The sequence below is a fragment of the Pocillopora damicornis genome, chromosome 10 (genome assembly GCF_964200805.1).
Source record: "Pocillopora damicornis chromosome 10, jaPocDami1.2, whole genome shotgun sequence".
In the NCBI taxonomy this organism is placed as follows: Eukaryota; Metazoa; Cnidaria; class Anthozoa; order Scleractinia; family Pocilloporidae; genus Pocillopora; species Pocillopora damicornis.
Genome location: NC_142679.1, coordinates 1,072,706 through 1,085,986, shown reverse-complemented (window position 1 = coordinate 1,085,986; position 13,281 = coordinate 1,072,706). Strand labels below are relative to the sequence as shown.

At 37.3% G+C, this 13,281-nt stretch overlaps 2 protein-coding genes and 1 long non-coding RNA gene across 3 annotated transcripts; 2 read left to right on the top strand and 1 right to left on the bottom strand.

Moving 5' to 3' along the window:
* Window positions 1–1,596: 1,596 nt before the first annotated feature.
* Window positions 1,597–3,093, top strand: LOC113667722 (trace amine-associated receptor 13c; the record flags this gene model as incomplete). The annotated part of the gene is made up of 1 exon (XM_027183581.2): window positions 1,597–3,093. A coding segment is annotated over one exon (1,014 nt), but the record flags the coding sequence as incomplete, so codon positions are not given.
* Window positions 3,094–6,674: 3,581 nt separating this feature from the next.
* On the top strand, window positions 6,675–7,183 carry LOC113667774 (uncharacterized). Its single transcript, XR_003445922.2, has 2 exons — window positions 6,675–6,802; window positions 6,962–7,183. It is a non-coding gene; the product is annotated as an uncharacterized LOC113667774 (long non-coding RNA).
* Window positions 7,184–7,515: 332 nt separating this feature from the next.
* LOC113667773 (adenosine receptor A3-like) lies at window positions 7,516–8,889 on the bottom strand. The gene has a single exon (XM_027183627.2). The coding sequence runs from the start codon at window positions 8,887–8,889 to the stop codon at window positions 7,939–7,941; it is 951 nt and encodes a 316-aa protein (XP_027039428.2). The 3' UTR covers window positions 7,516–7,938.
* Window positions 8,890–13,281: the final 4,392 nt, after the last annotated feature.

Below are 13,281 nucleotides of genomic sequence, written 5' to 3'. Positions count from 1 at the left end.
GACACAAAGTTAGTCCTATCATGTATGGATCACATAGACTGATCATGTTAGCCGTTGAAGCTATGGACGCGCGAGGGCATGGGACAAAATTAAGCAAAGGGTGGAGCGTTAGTTTATATCGCTTGATTATTTTTTCGGTAAAATTTCCGCACTAGCACAAATCTGTTTTTCCAAAGGAAATGTATTGCTTTTGTTATTGTTTTCTCTAGCCAAGAACTGAATGTATGATGGAGCTGTGCGGAAATTTTACCATTTTTTCTCTATATTAATCAATGTATATTCAGAGATTAATTCAGGAATTGAAAAGAATAGGCGAAAACACCTGACGTTTCGACATCATCATTACGTGCGTTTTTAGCTCAAAATAAAAACTAAAACAATTGAAAGGTTAACTAATGCGAAAAAAGCGTCATTTTGTTCCATTTGAACAAACAAAAACAATGACGGTGCTTCTAATAGTTCTTTGTGAATCAATAGCTAATTAATTTCGAGGTCAGTTTTAACAACAGCAACTTTGTGTAGTGAAACAAACACTGCAGCGCAGTAGTGCGATAGCTGAGTTTCGATCTACGAAAATTTTATCTGTGAGCTGATGTACATCCATGAAAACTCAGCGTATAATCGCACTTCATTTGGCCCACGCAGTGTATGTTTACTCAACTCAGTTTTTTTAAAACACCTGGGCCATTACACTATTTATTCACATGGATCTATTGGACTCACAATTCAGTGCCATTTATTTTGCAGTGGAACTGTTTGGAACTTTTTTGGTCCACAAAGGTAACGGGTTTTATTCTCTCACTTTGAATTTATGGCAAAGTTGTATCAAAACGTTGCTTATATCTTTTCATGAATACGCTTTCTATCAGTTGAAATATTTGCGTAATTAATTTCATTTATTGATAGACTGAAAAAATCGTCGTTCAGTGTATGACTTCTTTGTGCTAAGCCCGTCGATGAAACTTAATATGATCTGTTTCGTTAAAAAATATTTAAGAGTCACGAAACGCACGTTTTGTTACACCGAGATGGAGAGCGGGAAGGAGGGATTTATCCATAACTCCAAAGTGGCTGAAGACTCGGAATGACCCTGTAAAACATCTGAGTATACAATAAACTTCAAGATTGAGAAATTATATTTTAAAATAAATTATATCTTCCCGAGACGAGAAATTCATTTTCTTCCATAATTTTATCGTGTAACCATGTAGCTGAACGAAGTCAACCGATATGACTCCTCTTCAGTTGGAATCCACCTTAGAATGCATGAATGGAAATCTGCCGTCGTGGATCCAGCCAACAAACGGAATGAGAGAGAAAGAGAGGAAATAATCAAAATACTATCACAGGGAAAATCATTAAATTGCGAGCGTTGTGAGGAGTCGCAGCCATTTAATACGCGAAGGTCTATAGACTGAAGCTTTTGTTGCAACAAAGGGAATAACTTCACCGTGCTTCAGTTACGAAGATTTTGTTTTATTTTCCACAGTGCAAGCCTCCCTCTGTCTTGAGTGAACCCAAAGCTTACAAGCTCACTTCAGATAACGAAGTGAATCGTTTTCATCGTTTTGTTCAAAGTCAGCAAGAAATTATATATCGGCAAATAACATCAAGAAGTGTGGGTCATCGATGGCTTTTCCCTCTGAGGCTGAAGGCATCGTTTGGTGCAGTATTTTTACATTAGCATCCGCCTTGATTGTAATTGGAAATCTATTGACTATTATCCTCTTTACAGTAAACAAAAGACTTCGTAAGAAAAGTTTGATTCTTGTCATCAACATGGCGGTTTCTGATCTGATGTTGGGAGCTATATCTCTACCCCTTTACATTTACTTGGTTGGTGTATCCGATTATCAGCTTTGGACTGAAACTCTGGACCTGAATGTTCCCTTTTTAATCGCTGATATCCTTGCAACGAAAGCGTCATTAATATCTGCAACCTTCATTTCTTGTGAGAGGTTTTACGCTATATATTGGCCGTTTAAACACCGAACATTAACGACTCAAACATACTATATTGTGATTTTCATAGTCTGGACTTTAGCTCTCCTTAATACTTGTATATTTCAAATGTCCAGCCTGCGAAAACTTTTTCCCTATATTTTGTTGTCACTCGGTTCGACCTCAGCGATTATCATATGCGGTTGTAACATCGCTATCTGGAGAAAGTTTCAACTTCAAGGAATTGTCGCAGGCTCGCAACATCAAAACAGGGACTTACAAAATGAACGCCTGACAAAGATTCTATTGTTTGTTTCTGTCCTTGCATTACTATGTTGGCTTCCTTATATTATTGTTACCAGTTCAATTTTATTATTAGATTTCAACTTTATGATATCGTGGAGATGTCTTGTTATAATCGACTTTGTTAATTATGCCAACGCATTTGTAAATCCAGCTGTGTACACACTGAGAATACCACAGTTTCGACAAGCTTTATCTCGGTGCTGTTTGGTCAAGCGAGTTGTGGTGAACAGCGAAAATTCTGCAACTGGCCAGGGGGATGAAGCGTCCTCAAGGGCGCCGATATCACTTATAACATTACAAACTGAGTCTAGACGTGACCTGCAACCACTGAAGAATGAGGAAATTATGGAAACCAAAGTGTGATCAACCAAAAATTAAAAACAGAGTTAAAATGTGCAAGAGAATATAAGCTATATATTCTCTTTAAATAAGTCATTTTAAAATTGCCTCGGTGCTTTGTAATCTAACCGTGTGCATGAGTTCTTAAGAGATCAGAGAAAGGCTTATCTAGAGAATCTGATCATTATTAACAAACCTCATTTTATTTTGTGCCTTTTTTTTCGTAAGGTGAATTTAATTCACGGAAAAAATAGTGGAGTAGCATACCCTTTTTAAAGAGCCAGCTTTTTCGATTGCTGATCGAGCTCGTTGGTATACTGGCGCTTCTAAGAACTTTGGCTACTAGCAGCTGCCTATGCTGACTAAGGCCCGCAGTTATTTCGGGTCAGCGTCAACTCTTACAGAGATTATCATCTCTTATCATGTGAATCATAAAGATTCGCGAATGGAGAAGGAATCAAAACTAAACTAAAGCACGCTCCTATGACTTATAAAACATAAATCTCACATGGCTTTTTCAATCCTTGTTATGTTTCTTGATTAGGGCTTTTATACTTCGTAGTGAAAATCAGTGAGATATTTTCAATTACCTCTAATAATTTCTCTGCGACCTGAGCCAAAAGCCCGAATATGAAATGCATACAAGGCAATGAATTAGAAAAATGATTAACAAATGAAGTGAAATTTACCAAATAAGTGCAAAATATATGTGAAATATGCCAAGGATATCGATATATAGTGAAAGATGAACTATCCCCTTAACCCACCGAAGTAAACAAACTAAAATTCAAGTTCAGAATCCTATTTAAAATTTCGGCCGAAAAGAGGGGTGCCTATTGGAAGGAGAATGTCTAATCCAGGGGGGTATTGGTTCCGCTAAAGTTGAAGCTTAAAAAGTTATAAATTGGAGATAATCTACTGGAGTCTCCTTCCCTATGTTGAATCGTTACTGCGCTTCATGTAACAGAAAACGCTGAAACAGTTTGAACATAAATTTTTGGTACATCTGTTATATCTATATTTTATACTTTTAGCTCTGACCTTTTACTTGACTGTGAAAATTATTTTTTCAGCTCATAACGAACGCAGAAGTTGTAGACACACCAGAATTCAAAAAAGTATTTGACCGAGGAAGTGTAAGAATATTAAAATGCAGCAGAAAGCAAACAACTTAGGTCATCCAATAATAATCAGATATGAAAACCTGCCATCAAAATTTGTTTAGCTTAGTAATTTTTTCTAAAATTCAAAGTTAAATGATTTTAACTAGTCTTTCAGGCATGTACTGGCTAAAAAAAAATCCTCAGAGGAGGACTTTTCTGACACCTTAAAGGCTACACAGATAAATTTCTGAAATCCTCCGGGCACTGAGTATTAAACAATGTTGACTTGACATGTTTGACATCCGTTCTAGAATTTCCGAACAATCCAAGGGGGTATTGGTTCCGCTGAAGCTGAAGCTCAAAAATTTATGAAAAACAATTGCAATTGACATGTTTAACATCCGTTCTAGAATTTCAGAACAATCCAGGGGAATATCGATTTCGCTAAATCTGAAGCTTAAATGCACTTTAAGGAAATAAAAGGCTAACCGAAATATCCGCAGTTTGACTTCGACCGCGACCCATCCTTATCAACGCAGAGCTATCCTCTACCCCTCTTTAAAACTAAACGGTTTCATTTATTCTGACAAAAGTCAGCGATGAATAAAACAACAGCAGTAAACATCAGCAGAGACAACAGATCTGGGTTATCAGGTAATATTCCTTCTAAAGCTGAAAGTATCGTTTGGTGCTGTGTTTTTGTGCTCGCATCTGCCATGATTGTCATTGGAAACATTCTCACCATCGTTCTCTTTGTTGGCAACAAGAAACTTCGTAAGAAAAGTCTGTTTCTTATTATCAATATGGCGGTTGCCGATCTGATGTTAGGAGCTGTGTCTCTTCCTTTCTATATTTACCAAATTGGTGAGGTCAATTACCACCTATGGACAGCATCAATGGACATTTATCTCGGATCTTTCATTTTTATTGCTGATAACGTTCCTACAGTAGCTTCACTAGTATCTGCGACCTCCATTTCCTGTGAAAGGTTTTACGCCTTATATCGGCCGTTTAAACACCGATCCCTCACGAAGCGAACATATCTCATTATAATTCTAATGCTGTGGACAATTTCCGCCCTTGATACCGCCCTCTTTTTTCTTTCATTCCACCTTCGTTTTCTTAAACATTATAATTATTATTGGTTGACTTTGGGTTCGATATCAATTGCTATCGTGTGTGGTTGTAACATCGCCATATGGAGAAAATTTCGACGCGGAACTGTCCCTGGAACACAACATCAAAATAGGGACTTACAAAAAAAGCGTCTGACGACGACTTTGCTGTTTGTTTCTATTCTTGCCTTGCTTTCTTGGCTTCCATATATTATTTCAAACACCTTAGTATTTCTAACTGATCTCAACATACCTGAGAGATATTTGGTGGCTATTAATTTTGTCAACTATTCGAGCGCATTTATAAATCCAATTATATACGCATTTAGAATACCAGAGTTTCGACAGGCGTTGGCTCGATCCTTTGTAAGGCGGCGAGCTACTGTGAAAGTTGAAAACATTGAAATAAGGGTTGATAAAAGAGCTGCTTCGACGAAAGTGACACCGCTTAGAATATTAGAAGGTGATGTTAGGTTCGATGTGGAAGTTGTGGATACAAGCCTTTAAGAAACCAAGAAAAAGAAATATAAAGGCCACTTTAAAGTGCCTTTTTTACAACAAGTTTGATCATTTAGGCGATGTAACATTACCTGTTGTTAATTAAGAGAAAACTCTTTGTGAAAAGCCCTACAATCACCTTTCATATTCCGTTATTTTTGAATTAATAAACGACAATAATTTTCTCTTTGTTTGTAGGGCGTATTGCATATGCCAAAAAATAGACATTTTAAATAAAAAAATATCATAAAGTACTTTGCAATAATTATCAGGAGTAAAAGTGGACCGGGGGAGTTGAAAAAAATTAGACGGGTGGGGGGGTGACTGACCCTAAGCCATCTCTGTGATGAGAAAAAAAATTAAGACAACCTGAGGCAGACTCAGCCATGTATAGCTTAGTGGATAGGAAAGAAAAATTAGTAAGCCAAGTTCTGGCTTGCATTCAAGCTGTTTAAAATATCATGGAAATCGAAGGTAATGACAAATATAGTGCCGGACTTGCAGCCGCAATCCAGTGATTCAGACTCAGACGGATCGGATGTGGGGCGGCCTTGTTAAACATAATTATGAACTACGTAGAGAGGGGTGGGGTGGAATAACTTTTGGGGGGCGTCCGATTGAGGTAAGAGTTCAACTTACCTTTGTTAATGGAGGGGAAGGGGGAAGGGGGGGAAGGGGGGGGAAGGGGGAAGGGGGGGCACCAACTAATTTTTTGTGTCTTTCCTATTTTTTTGGGTGCCTCTCTTCTGATAAGTATTTCCCAGTTCGTAATCGGGACTTGCGTTTTTAATAAATGTTTTCAACCACACGTTTCGAAGTCCTCTTTGGGAAAAAAAAACTCTTTAGAGGCAGTGAATGAATTATTTGTTTGAAGATATTACGCTGATGAGGTCTAATTGAGGTCTAATGAGACCGAAACAGCTGTTCATGGTTTACTTCAGTTCTTAATCTCCTTAAGAAAAAAGAAACAATGATTCAGTGTCTCAAAATTATCGCTTTAAGGCGCATTCTGTGGCCGCAACATATAATTTTGAAACATCAACGTAGCTCTAATAGTATTTTTCACAGGAACCAAGTTTTAATGTCAGGTTTTTATGCAAGTATACAGGTTTATGTCACCCGTCACTACCAGTCACTATCAGACATATGCAAAATTCGACGACACACCGTGGTATAGATTGGAAAAAGTTTTTACTCTTCTTGACATTTTTACTGACCATTTGGGTCGAACTTAACTTTGTCTATACCATGTTCAGTTTCTAAGTAAGCGTAACTATTCCTTGAAGCTTGCAGATAGGAAAATTTATGTTGAATTGATCAAAAATCAATTAGCATATTATGACCTTTATTAATTATTCACAAGCGCCAAACAGTCAAATTGATGATATGCACTCCGTCTCGCAAAGAATTGCGTCGTCGCAAGTATGATTTAATGATCTAACAATTTTAGTCGCAGCTAGCTTACGGGCAGGCGAGAAGTCTGCAAGGGGTTTAACACAGGTAATATTGAGGTATCAGACTCCCGGTAACTACTTCTTGGCTCTTCTAAGATCTCTCCGCGGGAGGAGAAACGCGCGTCCTGCAGCGCTAATAATCATGTAATAATAGGGACCTGCTTGCCTACTAAGACGCAGCTGACATTCGTCTTTTCCTCTATAGACTGACGCTCTCCTCTTGGGGAATCAACCACAGCAAACATATCACAGAAAAATTCGTGAAAAGACATCCGCAGATTTCTATTTGCGATCTCAGACCGTCTGAACGTTTTCAGCGCGTGAAGCGACCTAACCTACCAGTCGGCGACAAGTAGTTTTGTAAATGAATAAAGGAGTAAGTTTCCAAATAAACTGTGGTGCTGCCTCGGTGGAGGGTATTACCAGAGAATTTTGTTTTATCCTAGTTGCTAATGTAAATTTGCCACCATAAAGGTTTCAAGAGCCGGCGTGTCGATCATTGGCCCTTCATCAGAGCGAATGCAAATGGTCTTCCCTTTCACTTGTCGTTTGTTTGAGGCGAGTCCTTGGGAGGCGACCTTAAATTTCATGTCTGAACCAAGGCTCACGGGAGTATTGGGTTAGCAAACGGTTCCGATTGTTTAATTACACCCGCACACTATATCAGAATATTTCACTTCAATTCATTTTTCTCAGTATAGGAGAAGGGAACTACAGGCGACAATTTCTTATCGAAGAACAAAAGTCTTCGACGTGTTCCTGGAAGTGAATAATTTATTGCCGACAAACAGCGACAAAGAAAACATCACAACATGTTAAAAGAGAATTATTTTAGCGAACGCTTAACGAAGACAACTTATTGAATTTTTCTATCCTTTCCCTACTACGCTGACTTCCTTGTATTGCTTTACCAAGCTTAGTTTTTCTTTATTGACACAAGGTTCATGACTACTAAAAAGACGCTATACTAGGGGAGATCTAAGCATGATTAAAAATTGATGCAAACGTTTTTAAAAAAAACTGCTTTTGGATAATGAGTTGTCATAAAAAATGTGGCGATAATGTTTAATATATTTTTTCTCTTCGTTTCCTTTCAGCTCACTGAGATTTAAGCTACTACGTCGTACTGACAGTCAGTACTTCTATTATTGCCTAAAACTGAGGAAACTATCCCCTCAAACTTCAGAAACGACAAAATTGTCTGATTATGTCCTTCACTCCAGCTCTCACTCCTCTAATCTTCCAGCAGTAAAGTATCGGGTTTATTGATGAGTTTGACAAAAACAGAACTCCTGTGATGTACCATGCCAGATCAATCGCCGATGCATGAGGGCTATTACTATCATCAATGACTGCACGTAATGCTATGACTGTAGAAAATGGAAGATAACAAAAAAGTAATGTGAACTGTATCCATAACGCGCTAGTCACTGTTCTACTGTACCAAGCCATATTCATTTGGAATTTTTGTTCTCGTGGCTGGAAGACACGCTTTTGAACTTGAATTTGGTGGTTGCGTAAGGTTAGATAAATTCTCAAGTAACAGAAACTTGCTGTCAAAAGGCACAACAATAATGTTACAGCAGTCAAGGCTGCGGCAATGCGAAATTTGTACAGCCACAACATTGAACCGATAACGGTGTAAAGGGTAAAAACAGCCAGAAGAGTCCGTATTCTTGTAAGTGTGACCATGTTTCTGTATCTCATTCTTAGTACCAAAGCCAAATATCTGTCCACACTGATCGCAGTCACTGTTAGCACCGAGACTCCTCGTAAAATTGTGCTCGTGAGGACATACGGGATTTGTAGATAGAGACAACCTTTGGAGTGTTTTGGGGAGAATATGAAGGCGACTAACAGAGGCTGTGTAATAACACCCGTGCACAGATCAGTGAACACAAGGCAACTGTACAGAAGCTTTGAGGAAGGATGAAGGCACATGGAGCTGCGGACCTTCCAAAGTACAGTAATAACCAGAAGATTGCCCAAAAACGCCGTGATGGAGAGAGGAATATTCAGTGCTATAAAAAAAATCTTCAGGTTTTGCCACTTTGGACTTAGCATGCAAAATGGAGACTCTGAAATTGTCGCTGAGCTCCCTAAATCTTCTGTTGTGTTGTCTAAGGTCGTCATATTTCAAGATGTCTATTAAGGTTGAAGAAAGTTATGGCGAGAGTTATCTTCAGGGCCTCCCCAACAATCGACTCGGCAATCAATACTTCGACAGGAGGATATCATATAACACTTTTCCAACGCGTTGTCCTAACGATAAAAAAAAGACAAAACAAAACTTATTTCAAATGAGAAAAAAATTTGTTTTTATGAAAGACTTCACGAAGGTGACTGAACACAAACAACCTTTCACGAGTGTAAATCAAGCTTGTTATCTCTACGAGACTGCAACATGAATTAAATATACTAGCTTATTCTAGTGTTATAACAATTATCCTCTTTTAAGCTTCAGTTTACGTCGCTACAGGGGATGGGTAGATTGAATTTTCACAAAATTTTCAGTTCCCCTTCGATGAGAGCGAAACTGGAGATGACCTACTGGACCGTGTCATTCCCTATGTTTAACTGTTACGGCGCTTTATGTTGCAGAGAATGCTCAAACAGTTTAAACATAATTTTTGATTCGTTTGTTATATCTATATTTTTTAGTGTTAACTCTGACCTTTTTCTTGGCTGTGAAGGTTATTTTATAACGAAGGAGGAAGTTGTAGACACACCAGAATTCACAAAATTATTTGACAAGGGGAAGTGTAAGAGTATTAAAACAGGAGAAAACAAAAAACTTGGAATTCATCCAATAACCTACAGATGAAAACCTGTCATTAAAATTTGTTTAGCTTAGTAATTAATTATTTCTAAGATTCAAAGTTAAATGATTTCTAGTGGTTCTTTCAGGCATGTACCAGTGAAGAAAAATCCTCAGTGGAGGATTCTGGTACCTTAAAGGCTGCACAGATAATTCGTGAAGTCCTTCAGGCGCTGAACAATAAACGATGTTTAATTAACATGTTTAACATTTGTTCTAGAATTTCAGAAAAATCCATTATCGTTAAAACCTTAGAAGGCACCGATGCGACACTTCTTAAAAGTGCTTAGTTCAGTTTGGAATATTGTCTGAATATTTGAACAAAGTTTAACCGTTGTTTAACAAAACCGCGTCCCAAACAATCCTCAATTTAGCTGAACCTTTTACCTAAACAATTATTTTTGTGAACAGCGTCAAGAGGGCCGAAAGCAAGCAGTAGAAGGACATTTATTTAATTAAATCAACCCTCCTATAGAAGACGCCTGAGGCCCCCTGATTGCGTAAAACCGTGCTTTAAATTAAACATCGAGTAAATAACCGGCCCTAATATTTTATTCCGCCATTATTATAAAATAAAATTAAGTTAGACTTTTCCATACATTTGACGGTCACAATTGGATTGCAGAACCCAGTCAATTTGATGACAACATTCCTTTGACTGTAAAATAATAATTCATACATGCACCCAATGGACTGAGAAGAAAAACTGAACATGTTTGCTACGACAAATATTGCTTGCTTTTAAAGACATTAAAGATGATTACCAGATGCCCGCGTTTCTTCCTGTTTTCCTAAGTATAGGGACACAGCGGTGAATGCAAAAAAGATTTCAATCATAAAGAGATGTCGAAAAACAAACAGGTCCAACATTCAATATTTTCTCCTAGCTCAGTGTCTACCAATGTGCATGTTAAGCGAATTCAACCCCTTTATTTTAATATGGAGATTGTTTTCCAGACAAGAACACGAAGTGCATGGATTAAATTTTATATATGGCAACTATGCTTTCGATGAAATGTTACAATTGATAGTAAGACAATATGGCATTTCTCCTCGCTCTCCCGAGTCCCTCCATTTCTCTCTTTAGACTATTTTCGGAAAGAACATAACGCTACCGTGTCAAAGGATTTAACTCATTTAAATGTGTCGTTTCCATTTATTCCATTTTGAGTCCGGCATGCATGTTTAATCGAGCCGCGACGTTTGTCACAGTTTTTAAGCGTGGAATGTGTTTCAAAGTGAGTGGAAGTCTTGATTAATTCCGCCTTTCTAGCTTGACTGTGTTGCGCACTTGACATCTTGGTCGACAACTTTTAAAATTGGAACAGAATTAAAGATCCAAAGCGGAAGTACTAATGAATTTTTAATGCAAAAATAAATATTGTTTGTTTACATTCTTTAGTGGCGCTGGCATGGCCATCAACTCGGAATTGACATACGCTTATCAACAGGCCTCTTTTTACTTTTAATCTGGTTCAATCCCTTTGGCTCAGCCCGCACAAAAAATAAGCGACCCATTCTATAAGGACTTATCACGGCTTCCATGGCGACCAGGAGTACTGATGCTCCCTCTGGATTGCAGTTAAAGAGTTTAACCTGTATCCTTAGTATCATCTCCTATTTGAGAGCTAAAAGTCTCGCTGAAAAAAAAAAAAAAACACACACACACACACGCACACACAACTCAATGTTTTGCTTAGGGTTGGAACCCAGATCCTCTCGAACCTTAAACAACCGCGTTCACCATTCTCCCTCCCGCACCTCATGGGTAAATGGAGTTAATAAGCGGAAGTCCGTTCGTTATCAAAGGTCCACGATAGACTCCTAGTAAAACGCTATTCAAATTGAAAAACGCAAATTAATTGTTAGTTTAAAACTTGAGCGAAACCAAAAAAGAGTATTTTGAGATAGAAGAGGCAAAAATTGAGGGGAAAAGAATGCGTGTAGTGATTGAACGAGAAAGATAAGAAAGTAATTTAGTCAGAGCGGAAAAGACGAACACCAAGTCACACGACACCCCTTAACATTTCCGCCACGTTAATTTTTACGTTCTGTCCTACCATCAAGCTCCAGTTAACAGTTGGTAATGCAAAAAATGAAGAAAACAACCAAAGTCCAATTATCTTGCCCTCGGTTTGGTTAATGGTGCGTTTGTTCTTCAATCAGTGGGCACATGAACAATTCGTTGTTGCACTTGTAGCTGAGGAAGTAATCAGGAGCGTCAGTTTTTCCGAAGAAAAAAGAATTTCTATGAAGTTAAGGATACTTATTTCAATTTTTTTATTTTATTTGATCCTTACATGAGATTTTTCGATTTAAAAAAACTTTCTTGAATAAAAATCCTAGGAAAGTGGACTTTGGATATGGGAATATTGGTGAAAACAGTAAGGATTCACGTTTTCCGTATATTGCTCCAAACTAGGGAAATTTGGTATGAGAAGTACGATAGTACTATTTTGAGGAAAAAGAGAGAAAAGAAACAATCAAACTGGGCATTGCATTAGCCGTTTAATTCTAGGAAGCTTTACAAAATCCTATATTAAAAAGAACGTTTTAATGTCGCTTTACGCTAATTCTCGTCCGTCATAAACGGGTTTCGTAATATTTTCTCCTTAATTGGATCACGTCTCATTAGGTCAAATTTAAGCCGAGGTGATGTTTACAGAAAGTGTTGAATCAATGGATGATGATTATTATAGCGTTATCAAGGCACTTAAATTTTAATTTTAATTAAGATTACGAGAGCTTTGTATTGGTGGAAGGAAAAAGGAACGGAATAATGATAATACTCAATTAGTCACAATACGATTTGTAAAAGGAGCTCTTCTAAACATTTTTTTCTCATTTTTCATGGCTGTAAAAGTTGGCTGTAAAGAATCTTGATGTTGATTTAGCTTATCTTGTTTTCAATTTTAAATTGACGAATACAATTGTGAGGAACAGGAATGTATCTCGAACTGATGTAACTAAGGTTGCAAAATTGTGGGTCATGTCAGCTATAATTTCTCCCGGTTTAAAATACCTCACGTGTAATATCTTTAGATGTATAATACTAAAAATTGATCAAAAGTATTACGAATAAACAACTGTTAACAATTTGTACCTTTATAACCAATTATGATGAAAAATGTTTCCTGAATGGTTGTTCATGTCTCGGAATAAGACAGGTTCAAGTGGCAAAAGTTTGAAATATAATGCTTTCTTTTCTTTGAAGCCTGACAAAAATTTCAAGCATAGTACATCATCTTGATTTTGCAGTAAATCTTTCAAAAACCGAGGCAAACTCTTCAATCGGCTTTAAATACATTGCAAAACTTGAAAACCTGAATAAGCCATGAGAAATTAACAAATCCGCAAATTTATCCCGAGATTTTTCTGTTGAATGACAAGCCAGTTCTTCGGAAGCAAGAAATTGACTGTGAACATGGTAGCTTAGTGGATGGTATAAAAGTGTGAATTTAGTTTCTATATCTTACAGCCTCTCTTAAAACATCTGTATTGATTCTGATCTTATTAAAAGCAAACATTACGTAACGTTTTCGAGAGGAACATATTCTTTCAGCGCAAACAAATCGGCTCGGCAATCCTTAAATCGAAATTAAAAACAAACTATTTACGCAGAAATTGGAAAATTTAAACTGTATAACGCTTTTCAACTTAGTTTTTTAATTTTGTTCGTAGACTTTTTTCAACCTAATCGATTTTAA